The 20916-nt window shown below is 41.3% G+C and overlaps 1 protein-coding gene across 3 annotated transcripts in view; it reads right to left on the reverse strand.

Moving 5' to 3' along the window:
• The window catches only part of LOC144043639 (axin-2-like), a 188185-nt gene that overhangs the window by 34146 nt on the left and 133123 nt on the right, over positions 1-20916 (reverse strand). For 2 of the 3 annotated variants that reach the window (XM_077557493.1, XM_077557492.1), the window contains exons 24-25: positions 12179-12268; positions 460-561 (exon numbers count right to left, since the gene is read on the reverse strand). In XM_077557493.1, coding sequence (XP_077413619.1) covers positions 460-561; positions 12179-12268 — 192 coding nt within the window. Of the gene's footprint in view, positions 1-459; positions 562-12178; positions 12269-14439; positions 14546-20916 lie in introns of those variants that run through there. The other variant, XM_077557496.1, reaches the window with a different exon arrangement.

Consider the following 20916-nt stretch of genomic DNA (forward strand, 5'->3'; position numbering starts at 1 on the left):
TCTGCCAACTGCGTGACACGGCGAATTGTGGCATTTGGTTTTTGGCCTGTGAAAGACGGCTGGTGATGCCCAGATTGAAAGCTTTTATTTGCTTCGGTACAATTCAGTTGTCTTTTCTTTCCTGTGTAAAATAGACACTACTCGTGTACTTGTGGTAAAACGAGTGAGAGCAATTGTGTTAGCGGTTTAAGCAGCATTTTTGAAATTGTAGAATACATATAATAAAAATGTTTATCGTGCACATTGAAAACACAACTCACATTGGCTGATATCCGATACATATTGTACTTTTTTGACATTTAAAAGGCCTGATTTTGATCTGAACATATCTGATTTGTTGCATTTAAAAAATGTATACAAATTGTCCCACTTGAGAGCAAAACTGCAGAAATGTGTCGTTTGAACTTCACAGTATAACAATCCAGCCTAAGGACACACAGACAAGACGGAAGTGACCACCTGAGTTTTGAGTGCCGTGATGGTGTCCTCCAGTTCCTGTCTCAGCTCGGCGGGAATCAGACCTTTCATCTTCTCCTCGCACTCCTGACGCACTGTGGTGACCTGAGGATGCATGTGCGGGAACCTCAAATGACCAAAGAGCATATGAAAACACAGCAACTAGAAAAAGCCTCTCGTTACAATGCATAGCCGCGTTTCCACCGCAGGAACTTCGGGGTACATTTACGGGGCCGACCCCGTAAGTGCGCGTCTTCCCAACCGGGCCACATTTACAGGAACTTACGGGGACGAGTGGAGGTCCTACTCGAGGGGAGGCACTCCGCCGGCCCGATAAACTTCCGATCGGGCTTTTGTGCTGATTGGCTAAAAATGATTTAGTATAAAAAATGATCTTACCTTCATGTGCGACGATGATGCATTCTCGGCTTAAGTCTCTTTCACAAAAATCGTTCCACTCTACTGTTAGCCTTTTCAAATTTTTCATCTAAACGCCGTCTCCTCTACTCAAACTCACTCAAACCATCCACCCACGCCAAGTACATTAAATAAAAAGCAGGGAAAAACAGCAACCACCTAAAGTTTTTCTCTTTCTTCGAGATTTTCGTCACGCGGTGCTTGGGTGACGTCACGGGAGAAACTGTCGCACGGCGTTTACGTGTTGATTGAAACTCGTGACGTCGCGAAATGGGTCGTACTCCGCAGTGGCGACACCGCCACAAGCGGGCCGGCTGAGAGGACGGTTCCTCTGAAAGTCCCTCCCCCCCCTCGCCATACCCGAACGTCCTGCGGCGGAAACGTGGCTTATGAGACTTGAAAGTGACCATCAGGGACAATTCCCGCTTCACCTCGCAGTAACTTTTCACATACTCTCACTCGTGCTTTTGTTAGAAGTAGATTATATTTTTGGGTCGGATGGGCTCAGTTGATTGAATTAAGTCAAGGTAGCACTTTACCTGGAACAGATGTCAAAGCACTACTTTTTATGGCCTCCCCCCCCCCCCCCACACACACACAAGGCATTCCCACTCTATTCATAGCTCAGAGTGCTTCCTCACTTGTCAGAGCGCATTCAAATGACCACAGGGGGTCCCGGCACAGGCCGGCACAACACCCCCTGCTGGCTGCTCACGTCTAAGCGTCGCTAACTCTATGACACGGCGCATTTACACAAGAACGCATCAATGTGGCGGCGGCGGCGGCGGCGGCGGCGGCGGAGGCTCTCTGGCGAGTTCGCTTGCTAACATCTCCGCCGGGGGAGGAACTGGAGGAAGTCTGTCTGGGGCTAAATTACACGCCGACCAAACCAGAGTCTGATTATAGAAGCTGAGAACGGCTTTCAAACCGACAAACACACATGAATGGAAAGCTCGCCAGGGTTCGCATATAGCAGCAGAGCGCACAAACACAGGGTTTGAGCTATAAAAGCATCTGCGGCGTCAATCCAATTGCTGAGTCAGGGATTTTTTGCAATTAAGAGCACAAGTCTGACGAATGACATGCACGGACCAACTCCCACGGCACATTCTTGGTATTTGGAATTGCCAAGTGTTGGCCGCTTCAACATGAAATCAATATTCCCCACTGAAATGAATTGTTTTGTGATAAGCACAGCTCTAAAGTTAAAGATAAAAAGTAAAAATCTCACTTTGTCACATCCATTATGAGGGAGAGAAATGCCAACATGTTGGAAGTCAGACAGAGTAAAGATATGTATGGTAGAAAGTATAAACGGACATGTCAGAGTAGGTAGTGGAAAGTGTGAAAAGACGACGCAATTCATGTCGTGAATGGCAAACGGCAGGTAAAAAAGCAATTGTTCCAATCAAGCCTTGTGATGAGTTAGCACAGCTCATGGCACGTGTTAGTTTTAGATGTCAGTGATTATTTTGCATGTAAAGCCCTTGATCAGTCTTGTTTTTGAATTATAGTTTGAGGTGTAAGAAAGAAGCGTTGAGAAGGAACCAGTTGAAGTGGCTCGGGCAGCTGGTTCGGATGCCTCCTGGACGCCTTCCTGGCGGGAGGCCCCGGGGACGACCCAGGACACGCTGGAGAGACAATGTTTCTCGGCTGGCCTGGGAACGCCTTGGGATCCCGTCGGGGGAGCTGGCTGAAGTGGCTGGGGAGAGAGAAGTCTGGGCTTCCCTGCTAAAGCTGCTGTCCCCGCAACCTGACCCCAGACAAGCGGTAGATGATGGATGGATGGATGAGTGTAAGTAAGAAAGATGTACTACTATCTTTTCTCTGCTTTTGGGTCAGCAAATTGTGTTTTTGGGTGAAACCAACCCACGTTCTGCTGCTGATAACTGGAGATTTTAAACAACAGTTTTCTTCTAGTAAATGAAGTGTCTACACTTTTGTTCAGTTTGGTGCTTATAGTGTCACAAACAATATTCTGCTAGTGAATGAATGAATGTAAAAATATCACCGTATAGTTAAACAATGAAACAAAAGAGAATGTAAAGCATTGGGCCGCAGTCTTGCAGGTTTTGGAGGTTTCTCACTTCCAACACAAGCTGATTCCAATCAGCGGGATTGTTATCAGGCTTATGCAGAGCTTGCTGATCAGCTGATCATATATCAGCTGTGTTGGAGAACGGAAACATCCAAAACCTCCAGGACTGCGGCCATCCAGGACCAGAGTTTGACACCTATGATGTGAAGAAATACAGCAGTTGAAATGTATTTTTTTTTAAATTACTGTAAGTTGGGACAAACCATAAGTCAACTTAACCAGGTGGGGACTCGCAGTTCAAAAAACCTTGAAGATGGGACCCTCGTAAGTCAAGGTAACGGACTAATTGTGTAAATGGTCAGCATGTGTTTGACAGCCAAAATCCACCTTTCATCAGTCAGGCCTTTCAAGTGAAGAGTGCATGAGTGAAAGAGACTGCTTTTCCCAAAATAATTTTCCTGTTGTGGATTTAACTGATTGTTATGGCTTTGGCTAATTCATCTTCGCGGGCACAATACGAAGGATTGGGAAGCACTTCAAAGCGGACCCCCACTTGAAATGATCCCAACATAAAGCAGCTCACTCAAGCCGCTTTTTCCACTGCAGGGTACATACTCGACTCAGCTCTGTTTGGGGATATGAATACTATGAAAACCGCGCGGCATTAAACGCAACGGTCAAAATAAGAACAACAAGGACGAATGGATTTACTTTTCGGCATGTTGCTGTCGGCCGTGGTAACGGGACTGAAAGTGGCTATAAAAATGGAGCACTGGAACAAAATGAAGGCGGCGGAGTGTAATACTTAATGCTAAGTAATGACATTAAATATGCCTAGTGGCTGCGCAGTACATCACACTATCGTCTAGAGTGCAACCAGTGTGATAGGTAGATTAAAACAGTGGAGCTAAGGTTTAAAAAAATGACTGGCTGGTAACTTTAGAGAGTCATCAGCCACATTTGTTGATGATCAAAAAAGTTCCAAAGAACTCTGCTTGTAGCATCAGAGGCTAGCATAGCAATACAGTGGTCAGATACACAACCCTGTTCCAATGCCAGATTTTGTGAGATTAAACAATGAGACAAAGGTAAATCATAAAAGAGAAAAGAAATCACCTTGAAAAGCTAACTAGAACGGCTGAACTTCACTTTAAATGGTGGCAGGTGAATGTTGACTCCCATTTAACAAGAGCTTTGATTGGTTAATTATGAACACAGCCAGATCATTGATTATAAGATACAATTGTGCAAAAATCTCAGCTGTTTATTGTTGCGTCTCTTGGAACGAAACAAAAAAACAACTGGAGTATGTAGACTTTTTTTTATATCCTCCATTTGTGTGATCCTCAGTCATCAACATCATTTTAATTCCTTATGGTTTAAATAATTGAGACAATCAAAACGGGTCACCATGGTTACCTGTGGGTTGTTGTTTTGACGCGTGGTTATATGACGAACGCTCACTCCAGTTTCGACTTTTATTGCTATATGCTAAATTTATTTTACTTACAGTTCGTTTCAATTCTGTTTGCACTTGGACAGAAAACGTGAGTCCATAATGACCAGACACAACACGATCACCCCCACCACGCCACCGACCGCGTTCTTAAACCGTTTTTCTTCTCCCACTGGTTACACCTGAGACTCATCATCCCACTGATTAAGTAGTCTCAGGCCAGGGCAAACAGAAATGGCTCTTACACTGTTTGTTAAACAAACAAAAAATATGCCTCCATTCAACCTTTGCGGAACAAGATAAAAAAAAAAAGTGACCACTTTTTTCTACAGACCAAGGATTTTCCAGTGACGCATTTCTCTGAGTATATCCTGCTAAACCTAAACCATAGTTAACTATGCAATGAATGTGGGTGGATAAAGCAGCCTTTTTTAATAGCAGCACTACTGCGGTGGAATTATCATATGCTAGGCTAACAGAGAATGCTTGTAGAACATTTTGGACTTTTTTTGCACCTCACGTCACACCAACATTACAGTAAACTGATGGGGAAGTTCATAATCACAGACATTTTCCATTCTCTATTTTAAAATGTTTGTTGACGTTTTTATTGGATGCTTTTCCAATGACAAGAGGGCGTTGTTTTCATTTTTACGACGTACTTCCCCCACGTTGGCAAGCTTTGAAGCAGCCACGGTCCTGATGTGACACTTGATTACTGTGATGTGATGCTTTCTTGCAAGGCGATTAACAATATTCGCCACCTTGAAGCGTAAAAATGAAACTCGATTAGTAGAAAAACAACACATCAAAGTTACTGTTATGGGTTCCTTCCTTGTAAGTCATAATGTTATCAAATTTTATGAGCGAATCCAACTCGAAATATGAAAGGTCGTGTCGGCAGTTTGTCCTGTAATTCATGCCGATTGTTCTTTTGCCGATCATTAATGATCACCTCCACTGTGCACAATAGAAATAAAAACAACTACGATATGTTTGGTTATGCCCCAAGTACTATCATATAATTAAATGTGATTGCTGCTCTTGGCAGCCAGTCAGGATAACCATCACCGGGCACAATAGAAACAAACAACCAATTGCATTAGCAAAAATAATTCAAATATTTTTTTCTGCACGTCATTAATATGCTTGTTTGCCTCTTCCACCAACAAATATTGCAGTGTTGTTTTTATTAGTTTTCAGTATTTGTTAAAAGACACATTTCTTAGCCAAATAAATAAAAAGCATGTTGCAACTAGGAATGTCTCACTTTTAACCTCAGCCAGTCACAGTGATGGGTCCATTTTTAGTTCAGTTTGAACCTGACTACATGAGATCTAATAGATTATCTTACGTATACAAAAACCAACGCGTAACCATCACAAGTGATATGAGCACAGCTGCAGATTTGATAATGAAATCCACCCCTGACTAGGACGACCTGAAAGCGTTCAGAAGGCAAGTCTGTGTGAAATGAAAGTACATGTTAGCCATAACTCTGAGACAACTCCCAGTGGTTCATAACTGGGGTGGGTAGTAACGAGTTACATTTACTTGAGTAACTTTTTGAAAGAAATGTACTTATAAGTAGTTTTACCAAACAATACTTTTACTTGAGTAGATGTGTGAAGAAGAAACACTACTCTAACTCCACTACATTGGGCTACACTAGATTCATTACACCCCCCTGCCCCCAAATTCATATGTTAGATTTACCATATTTTCACAGCCATAAAGCGCACTTAAAAGTCTTACATTTTCTCAAAAATCAATGGCGCGCCTTATAATGAGGTGCGGTGCGCCTTTTGTGTGCACCGAGTTCCATAATCTGTAAATAATGTTGTGCGACTTTTGTAAGCGTTTTACTTGACTGACTGTGTGAGAGCATTTCCGCGGACACATTGCTAAGTTGTAAACAGGAAATGCGGCCCTGGTTGAAGACTGTCAGGCATGATGAGAACTCAAAAGAGTCAACCGAAAGATGATGTTTTGGTGCGTTTGCTTTAAGAAACTGCCACTTATGGTGATCAGACTGGGAGGCAGCGCCGAGCGAGTTACGCCACGATTTGTGAATGGATTGTGCATGCTTGATTGCTTGGGCTAACGTGTCTGCTTGCACTGTTTTTTCAGCTAAAAAAGTTATTATATCTTATTTTATGATTTGAAGATGCCAGAATTTGCACATCATTTTATGTATTTGTCTGTCTGATGACATGGTTTTTAAAAATAAATCAGACTTTGTGTTCAAATTGTTACTCAGTACTTGAGTAGTACTTTTCAGCAAATACTTTTTTACTTGTACTTAAGTGATTTTTGTGTGTGACTACTTTTTACTTTTACTTGAGTAATGTTATTTTGAAGTAACTTCTCTTGAGTACAATTTTTGGTTACTCTAACCACCTCTTCTCATAACCTGGATTTGACCAGGGGTTTGGTGGAGGTCAAGACAAACAACCGACAAATGATTCGTGATGATACGCCCCGATTGGCCGATCTGTGCTGCAGGGAATTTGGTGCGCTCAGTAGTCGACTTGTCACTGTTGTGATTTCTTTATTATTGCAATCCTTTCATGCTATGTTGTGCAAAAAAGAAAGTGGTTGGACGAAGATGTGCAATATGAATTCACATGTGCAGTATAACAGAATGTATGGTGTTCCACAGGGTTCAACTCTGGGGCCTCTGCTGTTTTCATTGTATCTGCTGTTATTTTAAAGTGTTCTATAAATATATAGTTGAGTTTAGTGTTGAGAGTAAGCGTCTTAACAGCATGATTTGCAAAGCCAAGTTGAGCAATTCTAGTCCAGCACAACTAGCTAACACAACTAAAGGAGCACATCCTTAAGTTGCATGCAGATGGGGAATACAGCACAACACTTCTTTCTGAATTCAAAGTGAAGATAGCCTGATTCGATGAAAAGGCTACTCTCCCTGTGCATTTTTTCACCAGTAAACCCTCTACCTATGTCTTAAATTTGAAGGGGAAAATTTTTTTTATTTATTTTTTTTCAATAAAGAAGGGTTTGGTGAATGCGCATAGGAAACTGGTGGGGTTTAGAGCTTCTAACAAGGTTAAGAACCACTGGACTAGAATAAACTGCCCTTATGTAAAATCAAGACTAATTTTTGATACTTTATGACAAGACTTTTGGATCAAGTTTAATGCCATTTCCTGAAGCAGTCAACTCCGAGATTTCGACTGCAGCCCTTTTAAAACGTAGCCAAAGTTCCTGATCAAGTGTGCGACTGCGATTGTTTTGAAGACTGCTATGACGAGCGGCAGTCATCCTGGAATTACAACATTTCATCTAAATATAGTCCTCAGATGGTGGTGCCCCGTCGCTACTGTCACGCGCCGTTTTTTGACAGCTGCCAGCGGAAAGGAACAAGCCCGCACCACTTTCAACATTCAAGTGAAGCTTCTCACGTTGTCTGGAAGGTTGATGTATGCTAATGAAGGTGTGTGTAAGTCGTTGCCAGGAAGACATTTTTTTGGCGGAATAAGTGACACAAAACCTTGTCAGGAACAAGGCGGTACATCAAAAGTGACGCCACTCAAAGTTTGCACCTCCGCATGCAATTGGAGTTGGAGTTCACTGAGCAGCGATTTGAAAGATGCTTTCCTGAAAGAACTTTAAAAAAAAAAAGGTTGGCTAAGATTAAAAGTGGCTTTAGATCTGGCTGAGGGTGTGGGAACTAACATGGTGTTTTCCCCACTTTATTGATTCAAGGCACCCATTTTACATTAGAAAAATCTCACGGACCAGACATTACGGTAATTACAAACCTTAAAAACAACTGCAACTCTAACACACACGTGCAACAACACATACAAACAGAGCTCTGAGGGAGTTAATATTTAAGCGGAAAATCTTACATTGTACTACAATGAAGGTGCACAACTCTAAATTCAGACTGGGCCCGTGTATTGTTGAACCCCATAATCAACGATTGCTTCAAAATATATGATAGAACGGGCCGCAGAACAAGGAACTGTAGATCGTCTTAAGCCGAATGAGCTGCTGTGCTACCATTTTAGAGGCTGTGTATGACGCACGAAGTCTGCGCGAAAAGGCATTTTTTAATGACTCCCGCAGCAGATTACAAAGATAGGCTATCATTGGGTGGGGTTTATGATAAATAATCTTTTGTGGCATGCATTTATATGGTGAGGCGTGTTGACGTCACGGCTGCAATGACAAGTGAAGAGAAGCATGGCCACCAAGCAAAGATGAAGGACAGGCAGTTCTGGTAGACAAAAGAAGGGGGAATTTTTTTTAAAGATATTCCTTGAAGACATGGAGTTACAATAAAGCTGCAAGATAGGCTGGAAAACACATGGTTGGAAGGTATTAAGGAATTCCGGTGTCAATGAATTAAAGAAGATGATTGAACGCAAGTCGATACTGCATGCTGACAGAAAGCACTATTCCTTTTTTCCTCACTTTATTTACCCTTGTTGTTGTTGTTTCACTATTAGTAACCGTTTTGTGTTCCAGCCTTGAGGCTCACAAGGCCAGATTGAATTTTGACTACAGGAGCATCTATGATGCCACACATAGCTTTGACTACAAGGGTGTGATTGTTATGACTTCATATGGAACTGTGGACATTTTTATCTGAGAACCAAAACCGTATCTCAATTGATAATGGGCCTTACGTGATTCAGATGCAGCTGTTAACATTTCCCTTGTTTTGATCCAGGAATAATAAATTCCGCAAGAACACTGAAGTGACACGTTTGAGTCAAGCGATCAATGGAAAAGATTAACAAGCGGCAGAAGAATTCAACCTTTCACAGATTCATGTACTAATAAGCAAAAATATTATTACCACTTGCCAAATACATGTACAAGTTTTGGATTCATCATTTCTATAGAGGGAAATAGTCATGGAATTTATTATTTTGATTACAGAACGACCCACCTATTTTGATAATAAAAAAAAAAAACATGCTTCTAGCTCTAAACGCCAACAACCATACTATGGGACGTCACTACCCAAGGCCTGGTACACACAATAATTTTTTCCATCAGAGATTGTTGTTATGTTATAGACCCCACACATGGAGAAAAAAAAAGAAGAGGCATTTAACACTTTTGATTGTACTGTGTGTGGTGTGCTCCCATAATCTCAACACACAAAGATTTGGTATCACCGTTGATCTAGACTCAAAGTGATTCAGCAAAACAAAAAACATAGCAACAGCCTGGAAAGACAAGACACAACATGGATGAAGAAATGTGTGGACGGAATGATGGTCGTTTTTTTAACTGGCTACATTCCACTGCACGTCACACAATTCACGTTGTCGGTTTCCACGCACTTTTGGTTTTGAATATTGTAGACGTTTAATATTTCAAGTGTAAGAAGACATGAGAAAAGTTACCCTAAAAGCATGTTTCAGCACATTTTTGTGAATTTTTCAAATCATGACAGCTCACTGGCACCGCCCCCTTTTTCGACCCTGTGCATGCGTGACGTCATTGGACTAAAGGGGTCATCTTCACTCCAAAAGCTGTTGATGATGAGCTGTTAGTAAGTTGCTTGCTGTATTTTTATTGTTTAACTGAAGCAGTCTCACAGTACACAAAAGCCAAGAACATATATTTAATACAGAAAAGTCACGCAAAACAAGCCTCGTAATTTGGCCGATGTTGTAGACATGAACAAGAATACAAAGTCCGATTGTGTTATACTGACAAGCTAGCTTAAACTGAAATGTGGTGACACGCGAGGAGTGAGATTTGCCGTCTTCAGAGCTGCCAACTCTTATGAATTGTCTGCATTTTCTTATTGAAATGACCAAATGTTGTGTTATGCCCAGTGCTCCGATGACGTAATGCGTCACTGCTCATTTATTGGCAGCGAAGCTAATGCGTAGTAGCGGACAAGTCCTTTCGGCTAGCGTCTTGATGCTAACCCCAATCGCTGCTATTTACATCAGAGCACGGAAGAGAAAAAAAAGTGAGGAGTTATGAGCAAATCAAGTGTGACAGAACGCACCCACAGAGTGCCATAGCAAATTGTTTGCTGCTGAAATGGGATATAATAAAGCCCCATTGGAATAAGCATTATAAAGTCTGTTAACATATTTTAGCTGTTTCCTATTTCTTTCTCTTTTCTGAATGGCATTCGATCGGTAGCAGGTGTCGTTGCATGTCGCCATCTTTTTCGTGTAAAAACGCATCTCTGGAGAACCAAAACAGGTCTAAGCCCTCCTCCCGTCGCTTCCAACAAAAGCCAGCAATGCAACGTGACGGCATCATCCAAATGAATCAAAAAATGTAATGAATCAGTAGGAAAAACACATGTACACACACAGCCAGGAAGAAAAAAAACGTGGCTTAATGAAGTCATATACCAGCTGGGAAGTCTTTCAGTGCGTAATTGAAAATCAATTAAATACTTGGTTAATATGTATTGATTCAAGGAACTGTTCATTGCAACATGTATATGATATTGTTTAATACAACTACTGTTGTTCCGATACTGTTTTTTGGCCCCTGATACTGATACCTATTTTTTTTTCTGTCAACACGAAAAAGCTGTCCTCCCATTGGTTCAGAGCATTCAAGGGCCAATAGGATCTCTTAGCTCGGCATGCAGTGAACATGTCACACATCAGTGAATGTCGTGCATGAGCAAGACACAAGATGCTGCATTCAAAGTCCTATATTAGCGTCAGAATTAATGGTATCGGGATGTTACTTTGTTAGTACTCACCGATACCAGTTTTAATCGTGGCCTCTGCCGATACCAGTATCGGTATCGAAACAACACTTAATACAACATATCAAAATGTGTACAAATCGTATCCCATTCACTTTATGTGCTGACCTATTTCTGACCCTATTGTCAGAACAAATTCACTCTTAACACCTCAGATCCCAGGATAATAATCTTTTAGGATAACTTTGTAAAACATACAATAACAAGAGCCAAAACCAAGCCAATTGATGTTCTGCGTGTATCAGGCCTCACATCGAGCAGTTGACTTTTGGGTTCGTCACAATTCTCTCAGTCTGCTTCTACATGAGGCTAAAATTCACAAATGTAAACATGAAAACAGTGTCGGAGATCAAAAGACCCGCATGGGTGCTCCTCATTCTTGCAAAATCTGAAGAAAGGACATGCAGCGCCTGCAGGACTGGCTCCGTGACCAGACGCTCCTAAAAACTGCTGACACCTTTGTGCAGATTTATGACGAGCAGACAAGTGAGGTTGTGTGACGAGTGTGTGAAGTGTGTACAAGGGTCAGTAGGCAGATCAGAGTGAAGGGGGACTGGGGTGGGCTGGGTAAAAGAATGAATGCCTTTGGTGTACATACCGGGCTACAAAGAAGAGCCTCCTGTGCGAGTATAGTCATTAGTGCTTTCTTCTCAGTGTGTGTCAAGGTCAAAACACAGCCTGATTACAGGGCATTCTCAAGAGCCACGGGGAGAGCGCGTGTGTGCGCACAGGCTTCTCTCCAAACACAGACGGTGGTGGCATTCCTGGCCCAAGGCGCTGCCTCTTGAAGCCAAATCTTGAAGAATTTGGGAAATGCATGAGGGGCATCTCTTGAATGATGGTAGCGTCACGGGGGATTGTTGGATATTGGCGCACAAACCAAGAGGGTAGAATTCATTAGATGTGTCTTGTGTAACCTTCTGTAGCGTCTGGTAAAGATATGAACTGCGGGGACGTTAAACCGAAGCGTGAAGATGTGACAGACGGCGTCGGGCGGCGAGTGATGCAACGTTAAGCTGGTGTGAGTCACGCGGGGGGGGGGTCTCGTGTGAAGAAACGCAGACAAGGAGCGTCTGATTACCTTCTCTTCGCTCTCCAGCTCTTTGCTGAGCAGCGCCTTCTCCGAGCTGCGCAGCCGCCTCTGTAGACTTTCCACCTTCTCCTGCAGAGCCTGAGGGAAGGCAGAAGACAGTCAGCGCTGTCGGCAGGCTGATGGAACATCAGCTCGTGATGTGTGTGCGGCGCAACGTGGAACTGACGTAGGATGAGGCTATATTTGAGCGTGAAAGACGCACGGGCGGAATATGAATGAGGCTGCTGGCTGAGAGAATGGTGGAAAAAAAAAGTTGGCCATGTAGCGCCATGGATGGATGCACACGAGATCGCAATGAACAATTCCAATTTAGCTGAGAAGAGGTGTCAAAGAAAAGGCGTGGGGGCCAAATCAGGCCCACATTTCATTTTTTGCGGCAAATAAAGTCATCATGTTTTTGCTAAAAGGGAAAGGATGTCATTAACTGCAATTTTTCTTTACTACACACAATTTTTTTCTTTTTTTAACTGTCATGCAGTGTGCAGGATACTGATACTAGTATTCATGAGTGGCCGGCAATTGGCCAACTGTTTTTTACTGCCACTCAAAAGTTTGAATTGCCAATAAAAAGCATCACAACATCACAGATGTAAAAGCCAATCAAAATATGCATGGAAAAGCAAAACCTGTCAAATGAAACATGTTCGCCCTTCACTAGACAAGTTACTCTCAAAATAATGTACACATTTGATATCATGAATTTGATACCATTTTAAGAAAAACAAGTACACAGTTCAAGTGGACGGCATGGCTCAGTGGTAGAGTGGTCAACTCCCAATCCGTGAGGCTGTGGGTTCAATTCTCACCCGTGGTGACTACGTCAAAGTATATTTGCGCAAGAGATGCTCCCAATGGACGTGAAGCCGACCACTGGTGAATGTGAGGCTTTGTAAAGCGCTTTGGGCACTACAGGTAAAAAAGCGCTATATAAATAGCAGCTCATTCCTTCCAAGTACAAGTTGATGGCTGCTATCTAAGATGTGTCTATCTCTTAGGTGATGTCAACACTGCACACACGAAGAGGCAATTATCATCAAACACCAAAAGTGATAATCCAATACAGGGAGTCCTCGAGTTACGTCGTACGTGACCTACATCGTTTCGACTTTATGGCACCCGTGCCTCGTACGTAGCACCTTCTTTTTCATTAATTTCTCGCAGTATGCACGCCATTTAAACGTTATTTAAAGTTGTGTTGATGTTAGCTCCAGCAACGGACGTCCATTAGCAGGTCGGCTCGCCATTCAGGCATGTCACATTTCCGTGTTTAAGTTTGAATTATTATTATTATTACAGCAAGTTTCCTGGTTCTGATGCATTGCGGTAACTGTGTACCATGTGACTAGATGTTATACAATTATGAGTAATATATTAAAGAAGTATCATTTGAAATTATACATGGGATTGATCTAATTTAGGATTATATTGAAAAAATAATCTGGAAAGACTCCGATGTGAATTGCAGGTTTTGATCTGATTCTCCTGAAATTGTGGTACATCTATAAAAATTATCTTTGCATATATAGTAAATCATATTTAATATATATTTATATATAGTATTGTAAATTACAGTTGTTAAACTAAATTTTGTAAAAAAAAAAAGAAGACTAGATTTAATAAAGTTGTACTTTGCATGTTAAATATTTATAATTATTAGGCTAAAGAAGAAGAACAAATGCGATGGTCCTCCGCTGCCATGAAGTACAAAATGCATCCTGGGATATTTTCTCAGCCAAGCCTTCACCAAGCAACATGGATTCTTGGTTTAAGATAGGAAAAAAGAACGACATCCGGGAATTCCGTGTGGTTTATGCATACTTTTGATTGGACCAGTACTTGCGGCGCCACTTATGACATCTCACAAAATCACAAAGACGTAAGTAAGGTTTTTAATCGATGTATGTTGTAAAACACATTTTAAAACATCCACATAGCAGTGCAAATACATTGAAAGCTAGTCACATGATAAAACTGCGATGAATTACGGGAATACGCCAGCGAGATATGCGCGCTAGGGAAATACATTCTCAAGCCCCGACTCGTTGCGTCACAAGAATGTATTCTGTGTTCTTGATATTGAGAAACGGCCATAGAGAGAGGTAGAGAGGTATAATTTAACAAAAATGTTTCTGGTTTTAAACATATGCAAGAACCAGCAGCAGGTACACCAAGCAATACCAATACAATGTGTTTTACAGTAAGAGAAGCGCAGAGAGTCTCAGTCGCTTAAATGCAAACGGTGCAGTCACTGAATGGGGAAATCAATCATCGCCAAGGGCCTCTCAAAATAGCCACTCTCCTTTTTGATGGCCATCTGCTTCTTCCTTGACAGTCATACCATGTTTTTGTGGTTCACTAAAAAATAACATACAGCATATTGTAATACGGAACCTGAAAACTCGCGACAGGGTTGCAGTATTTCTCTTTCAACATGCCGGTAGATGTGCGGTGCTCAATGCATTGTTGCAAACTCACATTGGCACATATTTGTTACAAAGTTGATTGTGTGAAGCTTTTGTGCGTGTAATTATAGCTTGGTGCTGAATAAGTTGGGTGTGTATTGACAGGACACTCTTGCCATTGTCTGTTTGTTGTAGGGGCACAAATGAAGAGCGATGTATTGCCAAGCGCTGCTTATTTCTTGTACGAACACGGTTGCCTGCAGGCAGATTGCAATAAATCTGACAAAAGTATTGATACAAGATAAAAAAAATCGCACCACCGCTGCAGCTAGATAAGCTTCCACACAGCAAGGTTGCAACTGCCTCTTGTAAACTGCCTAATAGGATAATTGAAGTCAAAGAAAGGCAGGAACAAAGAAAGTGATCAAACCCAATTGCTCCCTGTGTGTTGATGGGTAATAATTATGTCATCACACTAATTACGGCAACGCTGACCTCATTAAGTTCTTTTATAAGACGAGGGCCGAGACGTCCTCAATCTGGGAATTAGCCAACTTTCCGCGGCGTTGCAAAGCCCATCATTAAAGGCACTGTGTTATATTTATTATTTTAGAGGCAATAAAAGCGGGGCATCATCCGTTCAAATTTGTTCTAAGAGCTTAGTTGATTACATTTCCCAACTGGGCGGCAGCTTCAATCAGTTTGGCTCTTCAAGATTCCGACAAGAAGAAAAAAAGGAATGAGAGAGGAAAGAAAGTCATTAATGCATTGTGTGTGTGTGTGTGTGTGTGTGTGTGTGTGTGTGTGTGTGTGTGTGTGCTGTGTGAATGGAAAGAATGGTGCAGTTTGTGCGTGAAACACAGAACCAGATGTTTGGAGCGCACATGTGGACACTTCATCTTTGATTATTCGGCATGAAAAGCAGAGAGTGAAAGGTGCACATGTGCAGTACACACGCACACACGTAGTAACAAGTGTGTGAGCTGGGGTGGGTTTCAATAACCTCTGCGTCTCCCCCCGCTGGAGTTGAGTGAGCAGGCCAGGTGTGAGTTCATTTCTTGTGCGTCCCGGGGCCAGGTGAGAGGCATGACCACCAAATGCTCAAGCCACCGCATTGACATAAATCTGTGACGTTAAAATGTGTTTTGGGCTTCAGGGGGTCCGGGATGGATCTCTCTTCAAACTACTGCGGGTTGTGCAACCGGACCGTCGAGTGACGAGGGTTGACTTCCAGGTTCAAGTTGTAATTTCAAAAGGATGAAATGAATGTTCCATACTCAAATGTACAATTACTATGTTTGCACCAGTACAAAAGTACACTCTACAAAGGTGATATTGGAGAAAAATTTGACTTGCATATATATAAATATAAGTCGCTCACTTTTATGTACTTGGTTTCAGGCATCATTTGGACAGGCCTTTGTTTCGAGAAACTTGACAAAAAAAAAAAAAAAGGGAGAACAATGATGATGACATGTCAAATGATCAATACTGAGCTCTCCCAGAGAATAAAAAAAAAAAAATATATATATATATATATATATATATATATATATATGTGTGTATATGTACAGACGCTCCCCTACTTACGAACATTCGTGTTACGAACAACGGTACATACGAACATGTCTGCGCGCATGCGCGCATGTCAAAAAATGTTCAGAAAGAGATGCTGTAAGTTCGATTTTTTATTGCGCACCTTTTTCCGAGTACTGTAGTGCTTCTTTCCGCCGCTAATACCGACGCTTGGCGCTGTGAGAGCTCACCCAGCATTGGAGGCTCAGCAACGTGTCGAGGAGGAGGAAGAAGAAGAAACGCCTGTCGCTCATAGATAAAGCCATCGCACTCTTCGAGCAGCAAGACCCAAATATTGAACGTTGCACAAAGGTTGCAAATCAATTGAATGATGCCATACAGTGCTACCGCATCATTTATGATGAAAAAAGAAGAAAACTGTGCAATCGTCGTTAGATCGCTTCTTTCGGCCAGTTTCTAGTAAATCCTCCAAGGAAGATACTCATCAACCCTCATCTTCTTCTCCTCGACCCTCAACTTCTTCCTACATTGAAGTTACGGAGGAGGAAGTAACTTTTGAAGCCCATTCCAGCGACGACGAAGAACCTCTCATGATATAAAATCCTCCTCTTCCTCCATCAAATCCTTAAGCATCGCGTACATCTTCCAAAAGTAAGTTAAACTTCATTTTATTTATCTTATTACGTACATGTACATACTGTGTGTGTCTCTCGCTCTCTAACATACGTAGTACAGTACTGTACGTATTCTCTTTAAACATAAATTATAATACAAAATATAGCACTGAAGCAACTTACGAACAAATTCACCTTACGAACGATCGCTCGGAACGTAACTCGTTCGTAAGTTGGGGAGCGTCTGTATATATATATGTATATATATTAAAAAAAACAAAAAAAAAACATTTATTACATTTTTTTAATTTATTTGTTTTTTTAAAAAAAGGAGAGCAATGATGATGTCAAATCGAATGAACAATACTGAGCTCTCCTGAAAAAAAAAAAGAAGAGAAACTTGACATGGATGGCGTAAATTGTGCAACACGTTGTAATAGTGTGACGACCATAAAGCTTAGCCAGTGACTTTTGGGAGACCCTGTGTTATACCCATACACTAATTCATTAAAAACAATTCCTACCACATTTCTATATTTAAAAACATTTTAATGTTTATGTATGATATTATTCTAACTTAGTATGACTCAACTACTGAAACAAAGTTTTCTATAATGTTCAGATTTATTGAGATGTATGATCATTGACCTTTTTTTTTTTTTGGGTCATCCTCTGACCCCGCTACATTAGTAGGAAGCAGGATTGAGCTGCAACAACAGATATAATTGTAGTTTACAAAAAAAGTTATTATTATTGGTTTGGAAAAGCAGTAAGTTCTCGGTTATTGTATTGGTGGAAAAAAACTGTTATTGTGCATCCCTACTTAGTTCCCTGTATCAGCATCATGCCTAATATTAAAATCAAGTAGCGTAGCAGGCACAACACATGACAGGTTGCAGTCCTAAAAGTTTATTATATTATTATTGTAAGCTACTGTAATGTGCTTACATAAAGGAAAATGAAAAAACAACAACCTTGAAACTAAATAAACGTAAAAAAAAAAAAAAAAAAACCCTGCTTTTAAAATATGCAAATATAATAAAATAAAAAGAAATAAAGAAAAAACAAACCGCAGCGGCCATGGCTCAGGTTGTAGAGACGGTCGTTCAGTAATCAGAAGGTCGGCTGTTCGATCCCCGCTCTCCCCAAGTCATGTGTTGTCGTGTCCTTGGGCAAGGCACTTCACACACATTGCCTCCAGTGCTGATCACATTGGTGAGTGAAGGTGCGAACACACTGGCAGCCATGTTTCCGTCAGCCTGCCCCAGGGCAGCTGTGGCTACTGAATTAGCTTACCACCACCACAGTGTGAACGTGTGAGTGCATACATAATGTATCCATTCCAATGTAAAGCGTCATTGAGTGTCTAGAAAAGCGCTGTATAAATCCGATGCATTATTATTACAAACCCAATTCCCAAAAAGTTGGGACACTATACAAATTGTGAATAAAAACTTATGTGGAAGTGCCAATTTTTCATATTTTATTCAGAATAGAACATAGAGAACAGGTCAAAAGTTCTGTCTGCAAACGTCTGGGGCTCGAGGAGACAAGTTTCTCAAGTTTAGAAATAGGAATGCTGTCCCAAATGTTCTCTAGAAGTGAAAGAAGTGGAATGCAGGCTGGCCATTTCAATACCCGGATCCTTTTGCTACGCAGCCATGATGTTGTAATTGGTGCTGCTTGTGGTCTGGCATTATCGTGTTGAGAAATGCAAGATCTTCTCTGATAGTGATGATGCCTGGATGGGAGCATATGTTGTTCTCCAATCGGAAGATACCTTTCTTGCCACACGCACTCATGCAACAATATACCATCACAGATGCAGGCTTATAAACTGAGTGCTGATAACAACTTGGGTTGTCCTTGTCCTCTTTAGTCAGTATGATATAGCGCCCCAGTTTTCCACAAAGAACTTCGAATTTTGATTGGTCTGACCACAAAACAGGTTTCCACTTTGCCACACTCCATTTGAAATAAGCCCTGGCCCAGAGAAAGGCCTGCGCTTCTTGGTCTGCTTTAGAAATGGCTTCTTCTTTGTACTGAGTTTCATCTGGCAGGCTGTCCCAACTTTTTGGAAATTGGGTATGTATTATTATTATTATTATTATTATTATTAAAACCACTCACCCTTTGAAAATTAAGTTTTTTTTTAGAGCACTGCTGTTCTCTAAAATTTGTACCATTTGTGTGCTCGTTTACAGTGCTAAAATGTATGTATCAATTTGATTGAGTTATTTTGCTCATATTGGACTGAGCAGCCATTTCATGTTCATTAGAGTTTTCCTCTTTCCCATCATTTGAGAGAGAGTACAACGTTTCGGTCATCTGACTTTTGTTCCGCTGTACTTGTTTAAAGAGGAAAAAAAACAAAACAGGCGGCACATTTGTTGTGACTCATACTTTGCCAAAGCCAGAGTGAAACTTCACATGACATTTTCTGTTTTTATGCGCCATCGCTGTCTTTTGATCATTGGAAAACCATGAAAAAAAACCCCACCACACTGTGCCTGCTGTCCTTCCTCCCAAGCAGCGGAGGGTGAAAACCTTGTGGAGATTCATTTCCAGATCAACAGACTTCATAAAAATTTTTTAAAAAAAAGGAGCTGCTGTTCACCGTCTTGATCGTATTAATCAGACTACTTTGCAGACGGTCGCGATCCCGCCCCATCACTGCCCACATCGCTACAAGCGTTGCTGTCGATTTCATCATTCTATTTTGTTTATCGTCAACCAAAGCTTGCGTTTCACTGGAAAAACATTGACGAGTACAAGAAGCGAGCGGATTGCAGCAACTAAGACACGCTTCGTATGTGTGAGGAAGACCTTGTCCTTATGTAACTGGCACATTCCATTCAATTTAAACAACATTTTCCAGAAAAACACATCTCAAGACTTCAACCCACTCCAAGCAATTACTTTTTCTTTGATTTTATAATGGATTTTGTGATGGGTGTCACGGATGGCACACAGGGAATCAGAGGGATCATGACAGCAAATCCTGAAATAATGTGGGGAAATGGTTACCTTAATATCAAATCATATCAATAAAGACAATGATTATGTGCTTGTTTTATAAAATGCAATCAAAACAGCCTCTGAAAACACAGTGATATTTTTAAACTCTGTTTAAAATGAATTTGTTGTACCAGAGGCTGAGTTGCATTGTTGCCCAAGAACACAGAAGTAACATTTCTAGGCCCTTTCTTAACAGGGCTACACACTGCCGCCAATCCACCCGCGAATGTGGCCAACTGTACAGCCTCTGCTGGTAAAATAAATAAATAAACCATCCAGACGCACGCCGCATGTACGTCAAGCGCCACGGTCCGGTTCGTGCATAGTTCGCCGAAAGCGCTGCGGAGGCCAACTTCAAAATAAAAGCCTTCCAAGTGCAACAGTGATGTCGATGCAATTGCCATGCTAATTGTATTTTAACCTTATAAAGCCAAACATATATTAAAAACAAGACATTTTGAGCCCTCTATTTCATGAGTATAACGAGTATATCAAAAATAAAGAACATATATATATAATTCTTAAAACATTTACCATCAAAAATAAGAGCACCTTTACAATAGCCCCCTTTAAACAGGCATTAAACAAAACATTGAACAAGAAATACTCAGTCATTGAACAAGCTAATGTTCACAAAAGCAAAGCCTTTTTAAAAAACAAAAACATATATATTTTGAAGTAATATAAAATAATTGACCTGTTTTATTGCAGACAAGCCTGCTTAATATATTTGGTATGGGAACTTGGTTACACTCGTGTACTGTACAGAAAAAAAAAAAAATATATATATATATATCTCAAACACATGCAACCATTTTACTCGCTATCCGTGACCCAATTCCGGATCCCGACCCACGAGTTGAGAACCACTGGTCTAGAGAGTGCCTTGTAGCTCTCCATTAGCTCGCTCCCTCCCTTCCTTGCAAAGCAGCTCCGGCAGCAGGGCTTGAGGACGGCTTACCTAACCAGCGAGAGCTCAGTGGATGTCTCACACACACTTTTCAGGGTTTCACTTGCGTTTTGCTTCTTGGGAGCCATACAAAGGCTAATTTACAGCAAAACAATAAAGACAACAGCAATACGTGACATGGCACGAATGACATTTATGATGTTAGCGAGAAAGTGCTGTTGAGCATCCTTCCGTGTCAATAGGTGG

Source organism: Vanacampus margaritifer, chromosome 2, assembly GCF_051991255.1.
Source record: "Vanacampus margaritifer isolate UIUO_Vmar chromosome 2, RoL_Vmar_1.0, whole genome shotgun sequence".
In the NCBI taxonomy this organism is placed as follows: Eukaryota; Metazoa; Chordata; class Actinopteri; order Syngnathiformes; family Syngnathidae; genus Vanacampus; species Vanacampus margaritifer.